The sequence below is a fragment of the Candida tropicalis genome (assembly GCF_000006335.3).
Source record: "Candida tropicalis MYA-3404 genomic scaffold supercont3.3, whole genome shotgun sequence".
Lineage (NCBI taxonomy): Eukaryota > Fungi > Ascomycota > Pichiomycetes > Serinales > Debaryomycetaceae > Candida > Candida tropicalis.
The window spans coordinates 149,333-166,798 of NW_003020055.1; the positions used below are offsets into that span (position 1 = coordinate 149,333).

General features: G+C 32.4%; 6 protein-coding genes and 1 non-coding gene across 7 annotated transcripts; 2 read left to right on the forward strand and 5 right to left on the reverse strand. All coding sequences in view use genetic code 12, as the record gives it.

Moving 5' to 3' along the window:
• Positions 1-2: 2 nt before the first annotated feature.
• Positions 3-2,435, reverse strand: PMC1 (calcium-transporting ATPase; the record flags this gene model as incomplete). Its single annotated transcript, XM_002547840.1, has 1 exon — positions 3-2,435. A coding segment is annotated over one exon (2,433 nt), but the record flags the coding sequence as incomplete, so codon positions are not given.
• A 3,601-nt stretch (positions 2,436-6,036) lies between these two features.
• CTRG_06414 lies at positions 6,037-6,143 on the forward strand. The gene has a single exon. It is a non-coding gene; the product is annotated as a tRNA-Arg (tRNA).
• Positions 6,144-7,599: 1,456 nt separating this feature from the next.
• Positions 7,600-8,160, forward strand: CTRG_02184 (uncharacterized protein; the record flags this gene model as incomplete). Its single annotated transcript, XM_002547841.1, has 1 exon — positions 7,600-8,160. The coding sequence occupies one exon, from the start codon at positions 7,600-7,602 to the stop codon at positions 8,158-8,160; it is 561 nt and encodes a 186-aa protein (XP_002547887.1).
• CTRG_02185 (uncharacterized protein) lies at positions 8,157-9,071 on the reverse strand (the record flags this gene model as incomplete). Its single annotated transcript, XM_002547842.1, has 1 exon — positions 8,157-9,071. The coding sequence occupies one exon, from the start codon at positions 9,069-9,071 to the stop codon at positions 8,157-8,159; it is 915 nt and encodes a 304-aa protein (XP_002547888.1).
• A 4-nt stretch (positions 9,072-9,075) lies between these two features.
• On the reverse strand, positions 9,076-12,342 carry CTRG_02186 (uncharacterized protein; the record flags this gene model as incomplete). The annotated part of the gene is made up of 1 exon (XM_002547843.1): positions 9,076-12,342. One exon carries the CDS (start codon positions 12,340-12,342, stop codon positions 9,076-9,078), a length of 3,267 nt encoding a protein of 1,088 aa, XP_002547889.1.
• A 732-nt stretch (positions 12,343-13,074) lies between these two features.
• On the reverse strand, positions 13,075-13,920 carry CTRG_02187 (Golgi transport complex subunit; the record flags this gene model as incomplete). Its single annotated transcript, XM_002547844.1, has 1 exon — positions 13,075-13,920. One exon carries the CDS (start codon positions 13,918-13,920, stop codon positions 13,075-13,077), a length of 846 nt encoding a protein of 281 aa, XP_002547890.1.
• A 168-nt stretch (positions 13,921-14,088) lies between these two features.
• On the reverse strand, positions 14,089-16,098 carry IFF11 (Iff11p; the record flags this gene model as incomplete). Its single annotated transcript, XM_002547845.1, has 1 exon — positions 14,089-16,098. The coding sequence occupies one exon, from the start codon at positions 16,096-16,098 to the stop codon at positions 14,089-14,091; it is 2,010 nt and encodes a 669-aa protein (XP_002547891.1).
• Between the last annotated feature and the right edge of the window lie 1,368 nt (positions 16,099-17,466).

Genomic DNA, 17,466 nt, shown 5'->3' on the forward strand with positions numbered 1-17,466 from the left:
AGAACAAAAGTCAAGACACAAGCAGTAATATTAACAGTCAACTGGAATTGAATGAATTTCTTGATAGAAGTGGCCACAGTTCTACCCCATTTGATAGCTTGAACAATATCAGTGAAATCATCAGTCATCAAAATAATATCAGAAGCTTCACGAGCAACTTCAGTACCGGCAATACCCATGGAAAAACCAACATCAGCCAATTTCAAAGCTGGAGCATCATTAGTACCATCACCAGTAACAGCAACAACTTCACCCGATTTTCTTAAAGTATCAACAAGAATACGCTTATCTTCTGGAGAAGATCTAGCCAAAACTCTCAATTGAGGAACAATCTTGTTTCTATCTTCAAGAGACAATTTTCTAAACACAGGACCTTCCATACAGGCATATTCATTGGATAAATCATCAGGGGTAAGGATGAAACATTCTTTACTAATGGATTTGGCAGTGTTGATATTATCACCAGTGACCATTCTAACAGTAACACCGGCACGTTTACATTGCAAAACAGCTTCGGCAACACCTGGTTTCAATGGATCTTGAATACCAACCAAACCATCAAGAACAAATGTCTTGTGAATTTCACTGGCAGCAGAACTAACATCAATCAATTTAGTGGCATCGGCTTCCTTGTTATTATTTTCCAAGGAAAGTTCTTTTGGTGGCCAAGAATCAATACCAACAAAATCACGGTGTCCCAAAGCAATGGCACGCAAGGCATCGTTGGCATATTCATCAATCTTGGACAAGACATCTTCGCGTTTGGTTCTGTCCAACTTGATCAATTCATCGTTAACATTATTTTCGTATCCACAGTTCTTGAACACAATTTCAGCAGCACCTTTGACATAAACACGGTAACCGTTTGTAATCTTCATTACAACACCAGCCCACTTACGGGAACTTTCAAATGGAATAACTTGAACAATGTCAGTGGCATTATTGTGTCTGATGGTATCTAAAGATCCAGAAGAAAAAGTATGGAACTTTTCTTTGGCCATAATAAGCAAAGCAGAATCAGTTTTGTTACCCAAATATGGTTCATCAACAGTACCCATTTGTTCAAACTTGTTAGATTGTGGACCCTTTTTGAAAAGACTGGCAAGAAAACTTTTTTGAACTGGTTTTTGTTTAGCAAGCTTAGCCTTTTCTTCATCATACTCGGAATTTTCAAATGCAGTGGAATTAAGGGTAATGTTTGTAGTCAAAAAAACTTTCAATTCCGGTGTGATTTGTTCAAGAACATCTAATGAAGTTGGGTCGTGTTGGTTTGTAGCAGTATCATTGAATTCCAACGGTTCATTTGATTTGTTCAATCCAAAGAAACCTTTAACAATTCTCATTTTATTTTCAGTTAAAGTACCTGTTTTATCAGAACAAATAGCAGTTGCCCCACCCATGGTTTCACAACTTTTTAAAACTCTGACCAAGTTACCATTTTGTGCCATTCTAGTAGTGGCAAATGCCAAAGCCAAGGTAACGGCCAATGGTAAACCTTCTGGAATAGCAACAACAACAATGGTGACAGCAGTAATAATGATATCAATGAATCTTTTACCCTTATCGGTTGAGTTTACATCATGTAGAGAACCACCTGGAGCAATTTCAACACAGAATCTGATAAATAAAACGACAAATAACACGATTGCAGCAAGGAAACCGTATTTGGAAATACCTTCAGCCAAATTATCCAATCTAACTTGCATTGGTGTAGTTTCAGCTTCGTGATTTAAACTCATCATAGTTCTACCGTGAATAGAATTAGTACCGACAGCAGTGACAACAGCATTACCCAAACCGGATAACACTTTAGCACCAGATATTAAGTATGGATCACGAAATTTAACAGTCGTACTTCCGAGATCTTCATCGGTTGGTAACTTGCTTTCATAAATTTGTAATGCTTCATCAACAGGGACTTTGTTTATAGTATGAGATTCACCAGTTAAAGCACTTTCGTCACATTCAACTTCACCTTGAAGTAAGATACAGTCAGCCGGCACAACATCACCAGTTTGTAAATTAATGACATCACCAACCAATAAATCGTAAATGGAAATCAATTTTTGTTCACCGCCATTTCTTATAACAATCAATTCTCTATCTTCCTTTTTGGCATTCAATTTAGCAAATTGTCGCTCTTTTTGGTAGTCATTGGCAGCACCAACCAAAACAACAATACAGACGGCAACCAAAATGGCCACCCCTTCAACCCAGTCAACTTTTGGTATTGGTTTACCTTCGTCATCGTAATGGGTACCACTTCCGAAAGTCTCATACAACCCTAGAGCCAATGAAACAACGGCTGCATACACATATGACCAGACTTTATCCTTTAAAGCCTCCCAACACAACTGAAGAAAAGTTTTTGACTTTTGTAGTATTGTTGCACAAAATATTCTCTTCGCAGGACTAATCGCCCTGGTTATTTTCATTCAACCCGCTTGAGGAAGTGTGTAAACTAGACATCAACCTGTCAATGCCTATTTCATACAAGTTTTTCAAAGACTTTGGATCATGTAAACTGGATAATTGTTCTAATGAAATTGGGAAATTCAGCTGCAACTGCCTTGTTGAGCTTCTTGATAGTATATTTGTGTGTTTTGCAGAATGGATAGCGCCTAATTTGTGGCCCTTGTTGTTGGAAGTACTAGGAAGATAATGTTCAAAATCGCTTAGATCGGTGGTGGTGTTTTCGACAGGGCTACCCTTTGTATCTTTATTTAATGGTGTATCTGAATGAATAGACGATTGGTCGTCATTGTCATATGCTGGTAGTTGTAAAGTAGTTGCAACACTCGGCTTATCCGCATGAGCTTTTGGAGACATGATAATATAATAGTTAATATGTGGTTGTAATAATTAATATGCAAATGGTAATAAATGGTTGTCAAAAAATTCAAAAAAAATTTCAAAAAATCAAAAATCCAAAAAAAAAAAATTGGTTGTAAGAAATTTATGAAATATTTTATACTGATTGGAACTTTTTATTTTATTATTTGATTTTTTCCCTTGCTTGATTTTCTCACGGTTTCGTTTCGGTGTTTAACAAAACAATACAATAGTAGTAACAACAATAATAATAATAATAATAATAATCTGAAGATATGTCAGGGAATCTGAAATGAAATAAGGCTAAGTTTATCAAGAATAAATGATATCAAATATTCAGACAGTAAAGCAGTTCAGGTACAGATAAAATGCTGTGCTAAATAATAATAACAACTGTTGTAAATGACCTTTTGATAAAATAAATGTTTAGAATGATATCACTAAAAATAAAATAAAAAAAAGTAGATCATGAAACTTTCATCCAAAAACAAAAATCAAAAAAAATTCAAGGGAATGAAATAGAAATGGGAGAATCTACGTGATTATTATACTGAATTTGGGTATCATTACTTTTTTAATTTAGATTCTTGCTTATGTGTCCAGGGCGGATATGAAACTGAGCCAAAAAAAAAAAAGAGAATGGCAAAATGGAAAAAGGAAATGGAAAAAGAAAAAGAAAAAGAAAAAGGAAAGCGCCGCTCATCTCCCACCACTCCGTCGGTCCTCTTGTGCCTTGGATTGGCCATATATTCTCATGAATTAGTTCGACAAATGGTTAGAACCACAATTGCATTAGAAGGGGGACAGAATAGGACGCGTATATGAGATAACGATAAATTTGCTTTTTTCTTAAAAAAATCTTATAGAGAATGCAACATTTGCTGTACAGCAAAGAAGAAGAAATGAATTGCAAAAAAGGTGGCTGTGCTGTTTAAAACAATCAAACAATTAATTTACTCTTTCTTTTTTTTTTCTTGTTCCCTTGGTTTTGGCCACACCTACACGACCACATGCACAGTACATAAATCCTTTGATGCATGAGAATCCCACTAAAGAGTTTCAGTTATGTGCACCTACAACACAAATCCGACAATAAAATCACAAGGAGACATCCACATACTGTATGTACATAAATTGATGCCGTATAATAGAATGGAATTTCTAAATATCTCTACCGTCAATTAATCTAAAACCTATAATCTGTTCTATTATCATTTAGTGATATTAAATTAAACTAAATTAAATCAAATCAAGTCAAATCAAGTCAAATCAGAAGTTTATCACCCGCAGATAACTCATGCGTGTTCATAAGGAATATACGACTGTTATTTTGACTCGTATCAGACAATGCAATAGTGCTCCTCTCCCTCCCCTATTAAACCCAATACTACTCTTTAGTAACTAGATGCTCACTTCATATCACAAGACACATAGGCAAAGCATTCAGTGGTGGTATTACGGCGTGTCACTGCCTGTGATTCGTTAAGAAAAACAGAATTTCATGTCCGATTGTATCGTTTGTTTTGGAAAAGAGACTGCTTACATAATGGTTTGTTATTGTAATATTCAATGTAGCACCACTTTGGTCCAGTCTATCCATTACAAGATCTTTACCAGAGATCATTAATGACATGACATCAACTCAAAAGTCATTCATCGGATATCAAGATTGATTCAATCCTTTCGTTCCGGTTGATTGCTCTTTATACTGTAAAAACGTAATCCCACACCAAACAGTGTGAATTAAAGTTAGAGTTGTTTCTTTTTCCATTATTATTATTTTTTTTTTATTTGGGGGGGGGGGAGGAATACGAATGTGTAACTATAACCATTGTATAATGAGGAGTAAATCAATACTTAAAGCCAAACAAAAAAAGAAGAATACACGAGCCAAGAATAGATCCATAATAAGACTTTCTTTTTGCAACTATCGTAGTTGATGTGGTACCCTACTAAAGCAATATAGTTGATTATGGATTTATCTGATTCTGGTTTCTTTTGTGTCATTTATCCGGCTAGGTAAAAGAACATCTGAATAAAAAAGAGGCTGAGTATCTTTTTCTATTATACATGTACTGTATATTGTATATATTTTTTCTTGTGTTTGGTGCCCTTACTGTAGATGGGGTCATTGTATTGACTGCGAAAAAAAAAATAGTAATAATAATATTCCTTCTTAGGCTTTAATTTAGTTATCATGAGTATTAATTAATCTACAAGTTTGAGGCTTGTAAGGGGTTTGAAATGATATAATGCCGAAAGTTCAATAGTCACTCTATTCAAAGTGTAATAGAAATGATTAACACAATTTGCCACTTCTAATCCAGTAAGTTATTGCTTTTGATCAGTGGCATCATCCCTTCATTGTTTGTAATTCATATTCGAATAAACCATTAATAAAAAGCAAAATACGGCTCCAAAATATTTCTTGGTTGCTAGCCTACACAGCCTTCAGTGATAATGGGCTTTGTTATTGGTAACTAGCAAAGGTAAATTGTATCCGAATTTGCCTAGTATTTTTCAATTGAAATTATGAGAGGGGAGGAAATCAACAAGGAAGATTTTTTTTTTTTTTTGAACAATTTCAAATACTTCTAATGGATACTATTGTAAGAATAATAGTTATTGATTAGATTTTTAAAAGATATATGACAATGATTTCACGAACAAGAAATATTGTATCACAGCCTCATAAGCCCATCGCAAGTAATATTTTTACTATCAATCTCAGGTATGTTAAACGACATAATACAACGAGAAAGGAAAAACTGTAGTATCAAATAGAAGATCTTTAGTGGAACAGTTTTGTCGATGCGACAATAGAACCGGCTTCCAGTATACTATCGTTTCTAGTTCTATGGCTTTGGCAAACAGCCACGGTTTGACAAATTGACAAAGCCACCAAGGCTTGGTAATATTCGGTGAATTAACCAATAACGCCGGGGTTAATCAATGTTATTGTATAACCAAATCATTTGATACTGATCCATATAAGTTTTATATTCGCATGACTCATGGGAAAAACCCAGATGTATATGATAGCATGTAATGATTTCAGATGAACAGCGCTCAAAGTAGATTTAAGAATTTTTGGTAGGTACATGGTAGCAAGAATTAAAATTACCACAAAAATGGTCATTTGTCCAAGTTGCTCTGACACTTGGATGGAATTATTTTCTGGCCTTGGCATTTGAAAAAAGATTCGCCCTGCTAGCGTAATGGTTAACGCGTCTCCCTCCTACTGTCATTAAAAATTTTATTTGTCACAGGAGAAAAGGAGAAGACTTCGGGTTCGAGTCCCGAGTAGGGTTTTTTTGTATTAAATTTTTTTTGTTTTTACTACTTTGTTGACTATTAACCGTTCAAGTAAATATTGGATATTCTTACTAGATTTAAGATTGATACTTACACAACTTGAAATGCTATGAGGATTGTAGTACTTAGTGCTATTCAATTGCGTATGTTGATTACTTGTTATTATCAATAGAAAATAAAAAAGCCATTCAATAATTACTATATTAATATTCGATGAAGGAAATATTGAAATTAGTATTTATTCTTTGATTACTATAGTTTGTTATCCTGTGCTATCATATATTTATCGAAAAACTAACGAATTTATAGGTAAGTACATAATCAAAGAATCTTTTTCTCTTATCGGGGATTATTGCTTTTTCAGTAAATGACAGAATACATAGTCCAGCCCATTCAAATTTAAAATACCTTCATGCTGACACGTTTTCCTTTTCCAATTTTTAGGACGTCTAGTATTCCCGAACGGCTTCGTCAGTGTTTTCAATCAATTTATTCCCATGATTTCAATTTTGGTTCACGCACGAAAAATTACAAGTTTTTGACAGCAATCTCTCTCTTTTCCCCATACAAAATGTTAAAATTGCTGTACAGTATGTTTTGGGGGATTTAAATAATGTAGATATAAGTGATTATTATATTTCTAGAATATCCTACTGAATTTGTGAATGTACTATATTATTAATGGTGTATTTATAATAGGCTAGAGGTTGATTTTATGTTTTGTCCAGGTGTTCCTTGTCTGATTTTGAATAATATTATCGACCTAACTATGTTCAGTGGAACATGCCCCATGGACTTTAACTCGTCTCAGAGATTCAGACACCAATTTATATGTATAACAAACTCTTCAAGTAGAATTTGTTTCTTTACAATTGACATACGTTCCAACCTGTATCGAATTCCACTACTAGTATTCATAATACCTCAGTGTACAGATAATTGCCTCTAGTTATTATTACACCATTTCAAAACCACAAGTAATATCCATTATTCAAGTATCGGGGTTTATTGGCACTATTGATAGAGTTTAAATATGACTATTTTATCAGATTTGAATTGTGATGAACTGATTTTGTATCGTTATCTGACATTGATGTATGCATGAACTAATAAAAAATACAGTAGTACATTTATTGTCCCACTTATCATCAATTGAAACTGAATATACATAACAAACTAGCAGTTGATAAGTCCTACCAACTTTCCAACAGAGTAACTACACTTCAGGTTGTGAACCGGAATAGTAGTTGGTATGGATATGATTCCCTTTATTTTGTTTATTCTACTATTGGTCGTATAGTATGTGTAAATTTTTCTGTCCCCCCCCCCGCGTCTTGTGACGTAAGGTGATAAAAAAATTCCCAAACCCCCTTTTTTTTTATTTATTTCTTCTAATATACTTTGTAATATAATTCCATGAATGAATCTTAGTACAATAATAATAACATTATCATGACAAAGGTATTATCTGATTTACAATTCTTTATATTTATAGTTATCCCAATCACATTATCATTAATATTTCTACCTAATTTTGTTAATCCTCATTTAATTGAAAACATTAAACTGAATTTTAAAATCATTTTAATATCTGAAAAATATTGTTCAATAAATAAAATTTATTGTAATCTTATAATTCAACAAAATGAAAAAAATCCTGATTTATTACGTAGAATTGAATTTGAATATTTTGATTTTATATATATTGTAAATCATTGGATTTATTCATGGGATCAATTTATAATTAAATTATTTATAAAATTTTTAAAAATTTTTATCGTTGGTTTGATTTTAAGACAAGAAATGTCAATTGAATTTTGGAATAAAACAAGTGAATTATTTCAAATCATGTTGGCAATTTCAAATTCAATGACTTATCATATGATTTATGGATTTTTAATTTCAAGAATGTATACATTTTTCATATTTGCAATTATAATTACTGTTGGTAAACCTTGGGAACGTATAATTAATCCAATTATATCTATTCTACGTACAAATAATGTATGTTAAAATCCAAAATCAAATGAACTCATATCGGGTTCTTCAAATGCTTGTGAACTTGGTGGTTTAAGATTAGCTACGGATGATAATGGTGTTGGTTCTTTATTTAGATATCCTCCATTGTTTTGATCAGATTTCTTTAAATCATCATCCTTTGTGTCAAATGTCCAGTTTCTGAGTAATTCTAAAGCCAAATAATCACACCCCATTCTTGTATAAATCATACAGACTTTAATAATAAATTGGAATTCTTCATCTTTGGATATATTTAAGGATCCTTTAAGATAATTGATTTTTTTATTTCTTAAATCATTGAACAAGATAATTAATACTGGATCATCACGTAAGAAACTTTGTCCTTTAGTGGATACTTGTAAATCTTTAGGTATATCAAAATTAGAATGTTTGGAAACCATATCAATTGGTGATTTAATTAATGCTTGAATAGATAATTCCTTTTCTTTGATTTGCCAAAAAATCCAACTTGTAGTCCATCTATCACCATTCTTAATAGCATCTGGTAAAACATATCTCTCGATAACTTGATATAAAAGTTCATTTTTTTCATCATTAATCTTCAGTTTCCCATAGATTTTAGCAATAGCTATAGCCAAAGTTGGATCATTTAATTTATTAGCTAATATATTACAACAATCCAATGGTGAATCCCCTAATAAAAAGAAATATGCAGCATCAATATATCTATGTTTACCCAACAAGACAAATGCATTTTTCAAAGCAGCTGATTTCCATCGATGTTGTGTGAAATCATTATTTAAAAATTTCAACATTTTCTGTTGTTCCGCATGATGTACAGTTCTCCATAATCCAATCAATATTTGTTTCTTTTTCAATGCTAAATAAAACAATGATATTTTCCCACTTGGATCTCGACAATCACTAAATTCATTTCTTGCCATTTGTTCAATAATTGTGGTAAGTGTGGCTGTTTTGGTTCATAAACCAAACCCGTTTGTTTAATATTTCCCATGTAAGACGATTATGATAATAATCATTAACTGATTGAAGTAATAATTCTTTGTTATCTGAATGCAAAGCCCAATTGATATCTCTCATTGAAAGATGCTTTTGTTTGGTAGAAAGTTGGAATAATTTGAATCCAATAGTAAATCTAATTCCATTATCATCTAAATTTAATAATGAATTTTTCTTTAATTCTTTCACAATAGCAATTATAGAAATCAATGTACTTTGTTGATGTCTAGTTAACAATGGAAGAGATATCTTCATGAGTTTTTCTGTCAACAAATCTGTTAATTCAGCATTGAATTCAGAAAATACATCCAATGTTAATGACATTCTTCTTTGTAATTTTTGAATCTTTGGTTGTAATTCATTCTTCTTCTCTTTAAAAAGTTCACTTTCAATGTCTAAATTCAAATCCCAGGTAATTGTGTCACCTCTTCTGATAGTTTGGAATAATTGTACAAGAATTTTCTGTACTCCAGTGATTTTACTCATAAATAATGCCTGAATTAAAAATTGAGGATGATAAATGGGTAATGGACCATTAAGAACTCTTACCAAATATGAAACATCAAATACTATATCATCAATATTGGAACTACCATTTTTCCCACGATCATTCTCTTCCATTTCAAAATCTGAATCAACGCTATCATCATCATAATCATTATTAGTGATGTATCCCGACATCAATTGTCTAATGGTAGAATCAATCGTACTAGAACCTAATTTGACCCACTTGTCATCAATGAAAAGCTGATTACCTGATCCAATGATTAAATAACCATGATCTAACCAAATCAGATCTCCAATTTCATGGGAAGTATAATCTGATATATCGATTTTTTCCAATGTAGCATAACTTGGGATATTATTAGTATAGTCATATCGTAATTGAGTGTACAACAAAACAAATCGATTGAACCCTACAGATAATATCGCATTGGCGGTCACTTTTCTCTTGGTAGCACTTATGAATGTCCAATCCAAATCCGTAACAGGACCATTTTCTTCAGGGAATACTTCTTCGTATTCTAAAACCCCTTGCGTAACATCCCAAACTGATAATCTAGATCCTGATGAATCAACCACGGCAAATTTATTGATAATTGTAGACCCGTGAATTTTACTAGCCTTGGAGATATTTGTTGCCAACTCTGTTTTCATTTTCCATTCAATACATGGTTTGGAAAAATCAAGCGTGTAACTCTTTAATAACCCTTCTTCTGAAATCACTGCTACAAGACTTTTATTTGCTTCTGATACAAACACATCAACAGCTGTTGCCTGATAAATAAGTTCGTCTTGCGGAAGTGGAGAAATATCTTGTTGAGTAAATGTAATCTCTTTGATCTTTTCATTCTTCTCATAGGTTAATGCAAGTTTCCATGCTTTGACTTGATCGTGTTCATACACTGCAACAATACAGTATTGTCGACAAGAATCGGTGTTATCAGGGAATTCAGTCAATAAAAACACTCTTGGTTCTTTAACAAAATCTAAACTCAATTGCGTGATAAGATCAGCTGGTTTGTCATCATTTGTAGACCCGTTACAATCCCAAACACTGAACTTACCATCCTTGTTTGCTGTCACAATGATATGTCTTCTTTTCCAGTCAACTGGTGGCTCTACATCATTCAAGATAACAGCGTTCCAAATACCAGATTCAACATTTACCAGAAATCTCTTTGTAACCGCCATAGTATTTGTTTGCAAAATCATTGGTTCCCAGATATAATTATGTTCAGCAAAATTCAGGATCGAAAGCAATACATTATTCTGGGTAAATGACGAATTTGATTTGACTAGTTTTCTTATAGATTTTGTATGACCTTGGAATTTGTTAACTAAAACCACATCTAGTTCTGAATGATTGACAAGTTTTTCAAAGTCGAGAATCTCAAATCTGATTGTATTTTTAGTTCTGTCATGTAAAAGCAAAGATAAATATGGCAATCTTTCGTTCAATATACATATTCCATTGATAATTATCGGTTTTACAACACTGGTAATGAAATTTTCTGACTGAATGAGATTGCTTGTGATTGGTTCATTAATTATTGTGTTGATGAAGGGGAATTCTTTTCTACCAAAGGCATAATCACCACCAATTCTTGTAAATTTGATATTACATGGTGGACATTGTGATGCGTTTGTAATCGCGAATATTTTAACTTCTCCTTTGTCAGATACAACAAATAACAAATCCATGTCATCTACATTCACATCATTGAACAAATGGCTGGATTTCTTTTTCAAAGCTGGTATCAAAGTTTCTTGTAAAAGATGGTTTTCAATAACAAAAATAGTGATTATTTTTTCAAATTCATGAGATAAATCTAATGTCTCCCAATTGTTGATTTGACTATGCCCTGTGTATTCACATGATGCCCAAACTCTAAATTTATAATCAGAGCAAAATGAATAAACAACTTCTCCATCATCTAAATTCCCATTATCAATATAGTCACGAATATTTCTAATCTTTGCCATATATGGATCAATGACATTTTCTTTTTTAGCATTTACGGTGGATTTTGTTTTCCAAATAAAATCAGCCACATATGTCCCTTCAGGATGTGGTAAATACGTTAAATCAAACATTGTATTTTCATCTCCATATGTTATTCTTGTCCATGCTTTAATCATTCTATCATAAGGTCCACTAGTTGTTAAAATTAATTTGGAATTGGGAGTAACTTCAATATTTTTAATAGGAGCAACTTCAAAAGATTTCCATCGTTCTTTGTATTTCCATTCTCCATATTCATTATACAAATGATACAAACACAAGGAATTATTTGTTCCAATTACTATCTCATCTTCTTCATTTGCCCATTTCACACAATTAATTGTCATATCATCAGGGATTTCGAATTCAGTACAACTTTGCCATTTTGGAATTTTCATATATTCATTCATTGGTTTATAAACAATTACTTTATTAGTAATTGCAATGATGATATACCCATTCTTTGGGTTAATGTCAATTGATTGAGGGTCTCTATTTAGGTATATTGTCTGTAAATTTTTATCAATATTGAATGGATTAGGATTCTTATTTGCTGGTTGAATGGTACCGCCTGTGATTATTAAATTGTTTCCTGATCCATATACTATTATATGATGATTTTTCCAATTTGTTTGAGCAACAGAATGGTTATTTCTGTTCACTTCACCCGGTATGAATGTAATTGTCATCTTTCCCTGCCAATGACAATATCTATCTCGTGGTGGGTAGTTGTCGTAAAATGAATAATAAGCAATTGGTGGAGTATAACGAAAGCGAACAAAAAAAAATAAAAAATTAAATTAATTGTCCTTTCATTTCCCGCGGAGTCGACGTGACATTCAGTCGAGAAGCAAGGAAGAAAAGAAGAAGAGGAAGAAAAAAAATCACTCCATTTGAATAATATCACCAATACTCTTGAAACTACAAAAACAAGTCATGGGTGCCAGGTATGTTTGACCCTACGTGTGGTTTATTGGCGTGAAACTGTATTACTAACTATTTTTTTTTTTTTTTTTAAATTAGTTGCAAAGATCAAAGAAAAGCTCTTGCTATATGTTTACAAAGATCTCCTTGTGTACTACTAGATAGAAATACTCCCAAGGAATGTTTAACAAACCCCGAGTTGAAAAAGGATTTACCAGAATTATGTAAAGCTAATTTCAGAGCTTTCATGGAATGTAAAGAAGGGATGTTGGATATGAGAAAGAGAATGAGAGGTAATGCTCCTTTATCCACTGGAAGATATGATGAAACTTATGATAATTTATCAAGTGGTAATTTCGATCCTCGTGAAGAAATGAGAAAATTAGATGTTTTGAATAGAAACTTATCAAAAGCTCAACAGGCTAAAGAAGAAGCTGAAAGAAACAAAGCTTGATTGTTCCACTATTGAATATCTCCTTGTATATATTAAAATCTACCTATTTCTTATATGAATCTCTTTCATTTGATAGTTTTGTAATAAATTTTCTAAAAATTGGATTAAATTTCGATATATGATTGAAGAAGTTATTCAATTGTAAAAGTTTATCGACATGTTGTAGTAACTTTTCATTATTAGTATTACTTTGTAATTGTTGTTTTATAGAATTAAACAACTCATCTAATGCATATTGAAACTCATCAACTGTATATGATTGTTTTTGAGATATTGAATTACTAACCAATTCAAATATTTTTAAAACTTGATTCAAATTAGCCTTGACTTGTTTTAATTGAATTAATTTTTGTATAGCTTCATTATTTATATTTGAATTATCCAACTGTTTATTAACCTCTGTTAATTCTGTTTGTAATGAAAGCACGGCATTATTTAAAACATGTACATGATATTGTAATCTAGTGGTTCCATGATCTTCACTATTATTAATAATAACATTGGATTTATCCAACATATCTAACTTTGATTGTAAATTCTCATTAGTCAATTCATTAGTATAATAATCTAGATGAGTAATTAAATGTGAAATATCATTTGATAATTTGGTTAATGAATTCTTGGAATATGCTGATATTGGTGTGGTTGTATTATGTGGTGTATTTTGATTGGTAATTGAATTAACTAATGTATCAATATATGCAGATGGATTAAAATCATCATCAAAAAACATAGACAATGACTCATCAGTCGTGGTAGTACTCATGGTGTTTGAAGTTTTATGATTAATACCATAAGAAATGAACAACAAGTTTAATAGATTGAAAACAAAAAAAAAAATATTTGGTCTCAATACACGCAAAAACATGATTTGTGTCACGTGGTCCATCAAGTGCTACTCTGATTCTATTCTCTAGAATTATGATAAATAAGCTCTTTTAATCTTTGTATTAAAATTATGAATTTCCATTTAGGAAATCATAAAGAAATATAAAAAAAATGGTATACAAATAATAAAATAAAATAAAGTATTTAAAAGAGTTGTAATTGATTAGACTTAAAAGACAAGAGCAAAAACAATAGCAATAGCTGATAAGAATTCAACACCGTAAACAGTGTTCATAGCACCAGCAGCAGCAGAAGATGAAGATGAAGAAGAATCACTTGAAGAAGAGTTAGAATCATCTCTCTTGTGGAATTTATTGATGTCAATGTAGAAACCAATACTCTTTGTTTTTTGGAAATCAAAGTGAATGTTCTTACCTGGTAAACCGTCAAAACCGAACCAACCAGTTGGACAACCCAAATCAACAGTGGAGGATGAAGAAACACCCAAAGTGTGAGTTTGAGTCAATGGACAGTAAGTGGTGATAACAGTAGAAATGTCACTTTCAGTAACAGTGATAACGGTGACACCAGTAGTAGCAGTAGTTTGATGACATCCATTGTTAGCACAACTGGTAATAGTGACAATCTCAGTGGTTTCAGCAGTAACAGTGACGTAAGAAGTGGAGAAACCACCAATGTCAGTGTCAGTAGTAGTGGAGGTAGTAGCGGTAGTAGTAGGAGCAGTGCTTGAAGTGGATGATGAAGAAGTGGTGGAACTAGTGTCTGGAACTTCAACAACAACAATATCAGAAGCAGTAGTGGTGGTGGTATAACTTCCGGTCCAAGTGTTGGTATAAGTAGTGTAAGAAGTAGTACTTGGTGGACAAACAACAATGACAGTATCGGTAGAAACACCAGTGATAGTAGTAGCAGTTACTTCAGTAATACCTTCAGAAGTGGTAGTAGTAGTGACTTGTGGGTTTGGAGTTGATGGAACTTCGACAATAACAGTATCAGTGGAAACACCAGTAACGGTGGTGGTAGCAGTGGTGACACCAGTGTAAGTTGAAGTAACAGTAACTTGAGTGTTTGGAATAGAAGTAGCTTGAGAAGTTTGACCACATTCCATAGAAGTAGAAGTACTAGTGAACCAATTACCAGTACCGTGGGTGGAGATAACGACATTTTCGTATTTGGTACAAATTTGACCGTCAGTTTTGGTGGTGTGAATAGTGGTGGTACTAGTACATGGTTCGGTACCTGGAACTTCTGGTGGTGGTGGACATGGTTGACAAACAGCTGGTCTACCTGGGGATGGACAATCACCGTTATATTGAACAGCAGTGTTATCATCTTTACAAATGGAGAATTTGGATGAATCGTAACCTTTACCAATAAAGAATTTTTGAATTTGCAAACCAGCTCTTAAAGTCAAGATACCAGAACCAGAATCATAAGAGAAAGCAGCTTGTTTCAAGATTGAAATTCCACCTAATGGAGTAGTTAAGGAAATTTTCTTTTCTTTACCAAAGTTGGCAACTTTGTAAACTTGTGGAATGATACCTGGGGCGGCTTTGATACTACCTTTAGAAGCACCCAAGTAGAACGTTTGATCTTTATCAATAGAAATCCAATCACCAATTTCAAAATGAGAATCTTTTTCAATAGCAATACAACCAGAACCTTTAATTGGGGCAAAAGCTTTAGCTTTATAATTGGTTAAACAAACAGTACCTGAGTTTTCAATACTACCACCAACACAACCAAGTTGAACAGTAGTGTCGGTACATTGATTTTGATGAATATGAATACAACCAACGTTTTTAATAATTGTGGAAATAAGAGCAACTTTCTTAGCTTCAATAGCACAAATCAAATTACCAATATTTTCCAATTTAGCACCAGCAATGTTAATAATACATTCTTTACTAGCTTCAATAGTCAGAATAACCCAACGACCTTTATTGACAACTTTACTGAAAAGATTATCAATAGAAACTTTTAAAGCTTGAGCAGTAGAAGCAAGGAAGAAATCACAATCTTTATCAATACTAATATCACCTTGGAAAGCAGCATCAAATTTATCAATCAAGGAGAAAGAAGCACCTTTAGAAATGGAGATATCACCGCATCCGAAATCAAATGAAGCATATTTGGTTAAGGATGAGGTTAAATCAAAAGTAGCAGATACAGTAGCAGTAGTAGCTAACAATGGAACAATAAGATTTTTCAATAACATTATTGATGTTGTTCTTTGATGTTTTTGATCTAATAAAAGAAGTTTCAAAAAAAATCAGTCAGTTAAAACCTGGGAACTTGTAGGTTTATTTATAGTTGATTTTTTTTTTATACCATTATTAAATCATTTGGAGTTTGCCCATTATTATCATTAGGGTATAGAATGATTGTACATTCTCTTAGAAGCAACGTCTTCGTTTCCCCATATGTAGTGTAGTACAAAATAAAAATGAAAATCCTATAGTGAAATCACACTCGCTGCAAAAAAAAGAACAATAATTTATCTGTCCACACACGACTTGTTGTAAAATATACACTACATGGATTTTTGTACCGTATAGAATCTATTGTTAAACGCTGATCCTTGATGAACAGCGTTAATGAGGTTTTAGTTCATTTGGATATGAAACACCAGGTTGATGAATGGTGTGTTAGAAATAATAATTTTTCTTCTTTTTTTTTAGTTTAGTAAGGTTTAAACGACTAAAAATAAAAATAAAAGAAAGGGATTCTTGTAATTACTAGGGCGACTGTTATTTATTAAACTTGAGGCGAATAATGAGTTTATTGATGATTTTGCCATAAGTCAGAATGCCAAAATGAAAGACATAAAATGTCACTCTACGACCAAGTCTATATTTGTTCACTCCTTGGCACACTTTTCATTCAAGATCTTTATTTAAGATCTTTCTTGTTATAATTCGTTTTTACATTTCAAAAAGGTTATTCTTTCTGAAACTCAATATCATTCGACTTTTGCTTTATGCAACCTGAAAACCCGAATCATTACTCTTCTTGTATTGTTTAGTATTAGAAACGCCTTCAAAAAAATTCAACAATGAAGATGAGAACCCCTAAAGACGTGTTTCCTATTTGACTATTTTTTGTTTTGTGGTTATATAGGAACTAAAATATTATCATACATTCCATTATCTAACTCACGAAATTTAGGTATTTTAAAGATGGAAAATCCTTGTTGTAATGTGCAACAAAAGGATTTACCATGTAGATAGGCCTGAATAACACCGATCTTTAAAGGTTTGTCTATATAAACTTCTAGAAAGAGTAATATCGAAAGGGTAACAGAAAAATGGAAAAATATTATTTTTTTTTTGAATTTTTAAACATCCGGAACTCATCGACTCTTTAATAAGAATGAATTCTACAAAAAAAAAAGAAAGAAAGTTGATGGCAGGTCTAATTGGTTAAAATATTAATTCCGTGGAATATTTAATGGAAATATGTCTATCGTGAAGTAATTGACGATGACGATGGAAAACTTTCGTCATGTATGCGAGTTCCCGAGAACCATCTCTATTCTTATCCGCTCTCAACCAGTGCAGTGAAAAGATAAAGATGAATCCGTGGT